Source organism: Alosa sapidissima, chromosome 8, assembly GCF_018492685.1.
Source record: "Alosa sapidissima isolate fAloSap1 chromosome 8, fAloSap1.pri, whole genome shotgun sequence".
Lineage (NCBI taxonomy): Eukaryota > Metazoa > Chordata > Actinopteri > Clupeiformes > Clupeidae > Alosa > Alosa sapidissima.
This window is the reverse complement of record NC_055964.1, coordinates 22,130,662-22,135,184: the sequence shown is the minus strand read 5'-3', so window position 1 is coordinate 22,135,184 and position 4,523 is coordinate 22,130,662. Positions and strand designations below refer to the sequence as shown.

The following is a 4,523-nucleotide window of genomic DNA, read 5'->3' as shown; positions in this document are numbered from 1 at the left end:
GGCGAAGTAGTTCGTTTCTGGATAGCTAATGTATTTATTTTTTCTTTGAAGGAGTGGTAATGGTATTTTTCCTGTCTCACCTTGAGAGAGATGAATAAACAGAGTCTGAGATAAGAGTGGGAAATCAGGTCCCAAAGTCTCCTAGCAGCAAGCACACAGAATGCACTTTTTAATTAAAATGGGCTCTTACAAGAATTAAATATTTAATATGTTACCCTAGAGTCTTAAAGGTTTTAGCACTCCATGTTTGGTAAGTTCTCCTGCAAAACTTCCCAAATTAAATATTGAAAATACAAAAGTACAGGCCCGGGGATATGCACGCCTCCTTTTTCTTGTGCGAAACCACCAGGCCTAAAACCTCAGGCCTGGTCTCTTGCTAGCTGCCCGCGTGATGGACAGATGTTTTACGGAGCCCAAAATAAGCTTGTGGCCTCAACCTCTCTCTTCTCTCTCTTCTCTCTCTCCCTCTCTCTCACACACAGCCTGCAGGCCCAGGCTAAGCACACCCTCTGGTCTCCTCAGCTTGTGTGTGTGTGTGTGTGTGTGTGTGTGTGTGGGGGGGGGCGGCATAGTGGGAACATTACTGAGTGACTGCCCATTGTTCTAGGCGTTCTTTAGGTCTGATTGCCGACCGTGAGGGGAAGTGTTTGCGTTCCCTGACCCCACCTCCCCTCTGAAGCCGAGGCTTCCTCTTCTGACCGCACTGAAAGCCCTCTCTCTCCCTCTTGATTCACTTGTCCACTCCTCACACATTATCACCTTGCATACAATATGCATTATCACCATATAGGAAACACAGTGTACATCACATGGGGATTGAGCCCTTTAGTTGTGAGTAGAACACCAGACATCGCATTTGTCGACACACTATAACATGGCTTAACTCCAGTTTAGTTTACATCTGTTAAGTCAACTAAACAGTCCATCGAGGCAAAATTATACCTGAAATAATGCATGGTGCATTTTTACTCCATATCAAGGAATGATGCTGTAATTGTACATCTAGTGCATTGTGCAATGATTACTGGGGTTAAGGTGTAGAATAGTATGTGGACCGTCCACTGAGATCTAAGCCATCTATTCAAACTGGACTCCATTCAGAGAGGAGAACCCCTGGGATCGGTTTCCGAATGGGCTTTACTGTTTCAGGAACAAACACGACCTCAGTGGAGGAGTAGAGGTGAACAAAACCAAACACCAGAAAAGAATGCAGCGAGCAGAAAAACAGTCTCTGGGAACCAAAAAGAAAGTGAGGAGGCAGGGAAGTCAGCTTGTGGAGCGCAAGGAAAAGTCTCCCGAAGCCTCCGTTATTCAACGTCTGCACTTCACATCAGAGTAATCTATCGGCCAGACCACGTACACCAAGCAGCGGGGAACAATGTGGGCCTTGGCAAGATAGAGGGCAAAACAAACAGCCATCGCTCGTACTGTATTTGCGACGTGTTTATGACGTGTTTCTACCAAAGGGTGGGGGGGGGGGGGGTGGTGGTGTTTGTTGAGGTGAAGGCCGCAGGGTGGGCAACTTGGGTGGAGGGATGGGCGGGTGGGCGGGCTGGCTGGGTTTGCTCCCCACCCAGAGAAAGCCTCAATCAAATCAAACCACATCTGGGGGAAAAACCACATGAGGCAGTCAGGATGCAGCGCTACATCTAACTGCTGCTGCTGCTGCCACTGGTGGCCCAACGGGTGGCTCACTCGCTCACGCTGAGCCAGAGATGCAGGAAAGCTGACACCAACCCGGCAGGCACTTCTTTTGTGGCCAGAGAGAGAGAGCAGAATATGAAGAAGGGGAGAAAGAGAGAGAGAGAGAGAGAGAGAGAGAGAGAGAGAGAGAGAGAGAGAGAGAGAGAGAGACCTGGGACAACTTCGGGCAATGCATGCACACACACACACATACGTGTCACACAGACACATACGTGTCACACAGACACATATGAGTCACAGACACATACATGTCACACACATAAACATACAGGTTTAAACACACACACACACACACACACACACAAATGTACACCCACACATAGCTAAACAAGCACTGCTGTGAAGCCTGACTCATGGACACAACATGAGGGAAGTTATTCCTCTCAGACAGGTTGCCAAGGCAAACGGAAGATTCATGAGAATAAACAGCAGACATGTCTAAGCCCAGTGCACTCATGACCATGAAAAAAAAAAACTAATGACTTCCTGTCATGAAGTAATGTCTAATACCTGAATGCTGGAATAAATGGGTTTCCTAACAGTATGCACTGAGAGATACTCAACTGTGGTCATAGGTCCATTATGCATACCTCTATAGGGCTGGCCTACTGGCTATCTGTGATGCATAGCATACCATTCTGAGTGATAGCTGAACCGATGCACAGCAAATATGTCTGTGTACCAATGTGGAAATGTTTGTGTGCTTTTTGATACCATCAGGCAATAGGGTCCCCTTTCCCATCCATCCAAGTCTGTTTCTCCGCACTTCCTCACCCACCTAACTCAGCAATGCCACTCTACTTGTCCAGTGGGTCATGTGACCGGCAGGACAGGACACTAGGACCACAAAGATCCCCCTTCACTGGGCATTGTGGCCACAGCTGAGGTCATAACCATTAGTTCACACAGGCAAGATCCCTGCGTCAGCTGGCACTAAGGCAGCCGGACAGAAGCGATCTCTTTCAAAGCCATGCCACTGTGTGTTCATTGATATGCCACTGCCTGCATCGTGGCACTGACGCTTTGTATAGCCCCCTTTGGCTACAGGTTTAGCGTGGCAGTGGCAGTGCCAAGGGCTGTTTGGAGGCGCTCAAGGGTTGCTCTTTGGGTATCATTAAAGGCAGGCCAACAAAAGCCCAAGCACACTCTCTCATGAAATATACATAAGGAACTAAATGGAGACTGGGGTTGCAGGAGGAAGTTTGAGAACAGTGATTCTAAGAGAAGGGGACAGACAGATAACAGATCCTGGCATGTCTCAAACCGAGTCAAGAAGAAATACCTGCAACCCGTTTCTGAACATGATTTGCTCACTGCCAAAACCTGTGATTCACAGTGCCTCTGAATCACCATAGTTCGAGTGCACCATACAGTTGCCTCATTCATTGATACTTGCCAAATGTCTGAGTCAAACCAACTATGTCAAAGTATGATTCCTCAAATTGATCAAGCTCAGGCTACTGCAGCTGCGCGCACACACTGACAGACCCGCAGTCAGTCAGTCCATAACAATCTGAACAAAACTCCGTCAACCTCTGTTACTAACTCTGGCTGTTCTAAAATAGCACGTGGTTAGACTCCACTCCATACAAGAATTCAAACACAGCCTAATCGTGAACAGATGTTGCCGTGAGAGGTTGCATTAAAGTAAAGAAAGCTATAGCAATTTGCTGAGGCCCTTTCATTTAATTGCACAGATTGGATAGTTGAAGGGAATGATGCCCCCCCCCCCCCCCCCCCCATAACTTGTTCTCTTTTAACTGTAAACAGAAGCATTATCGCATCTGACTCAAGCATTTGTTAAACTGTTACACTTAAAAGGGAAAAAGTAACAAAGTAATCAAGTACAGCAGTGGTCTAAGTGACGTAAAACAACATAAGAGTGTTGCCGACACATAGTCTAAATTGAACACCTTAAGATAAATTGCTTAATAGAATAACTTAAACAGCGGTGGAAAACTACACAAATGTATAGGAGGTAATGTCGTTTAAGTGTCAATGCCCTTTTAATCAAATGGATCGGGTATTTTTACACGAGGCGTGGGTCGAGACAAGGGGTCCACGGCAACTTGAAAGCAGCAGTCGTCTGTGAATTCGGGTGACCATAGCCTACCTGTAATGTGTCCAAGAAAATGCTTCGTCTGAATTTTCCTCGCCTTATCTCCATTTCCAAAGCGGAACCCCGAGCAATGGTCGCCCTGGCCGTCTGATTTCGGCAAAACATGATGATTGTGATATTTTTCGCATTCGAGACGTGCAGCAACTCTTTCAGTGAGGGCTAACTCCTTACAGCGACGCTCTAAAATTATTTCCTCTCAATGTGCTGAGATTTAAATCGTAAACGAGGGTTTCTTCCGTTTTTAGGAAAATTGTATTTTCTCATGTTATTAAAAAACGAATGGAGAGACCGACTTTAACCAGCTTTCTGATGGCACATCAACACTGCACTGCTAGGATTTCTAAGGGAACCCATCGTGACTGTTCTATTTGACTTTTCCATTGTAAACTTTTCCTACGTCTGAAGGGCGTCCCCTCCCGGTGGCTGCAATGCCATGGGTTTCTTATGATGAGACACAGGATCTCTCCCTCTCTCTCTCTCTCTCTCTCTCTCTCTCTCTCTCTGACAGACGGAAAATAATATTTCAGTTTTACACGTGTCCACAGTGAGGGCCATTGTATGTTTTTACATATTATTGTATAGAATAGCATAACCTATATCGACCACCTCTGTCAATGATTGTAATATATAAACTACTCAACAAAATTATATGCTGCATGCTGTTTCCATGTTTTTATGTATTATAATAGGCCTAATGCAA

The 4,523-nt window shown here is 45.9% G+C and overlaps 1 protein-coding gene across 2 annotated transcripts in view; it reads right to left on the bottom strand.

Moving 5' to 3' along the window:
* Window positions 1-4,151, bottom strand: part of rtkna (rhotekin a) — a 55,900-nt gene extending 51,749 nt beyond the window's left edge. The window contains exon 1 of one of the 2 annotated variants that reach the window (XM_042100814.1): window positions 3,818-4,151. In XM_042100814.1, coding sequence (XP_041956748.1) covers window positions 3,818-3,928 — 111 coding nt within the window. In that variant the 5' untranslated portion in view covers window positions 3,929-4,151. The remainder of the gene's footprint in view (window positions 1-3,817) is intronic. The other variant, XM_042100819.1, reaches the window with a different exon arrangement.
* Window positions 4,152-4,523: the final 372 nt, after the last annotated feature.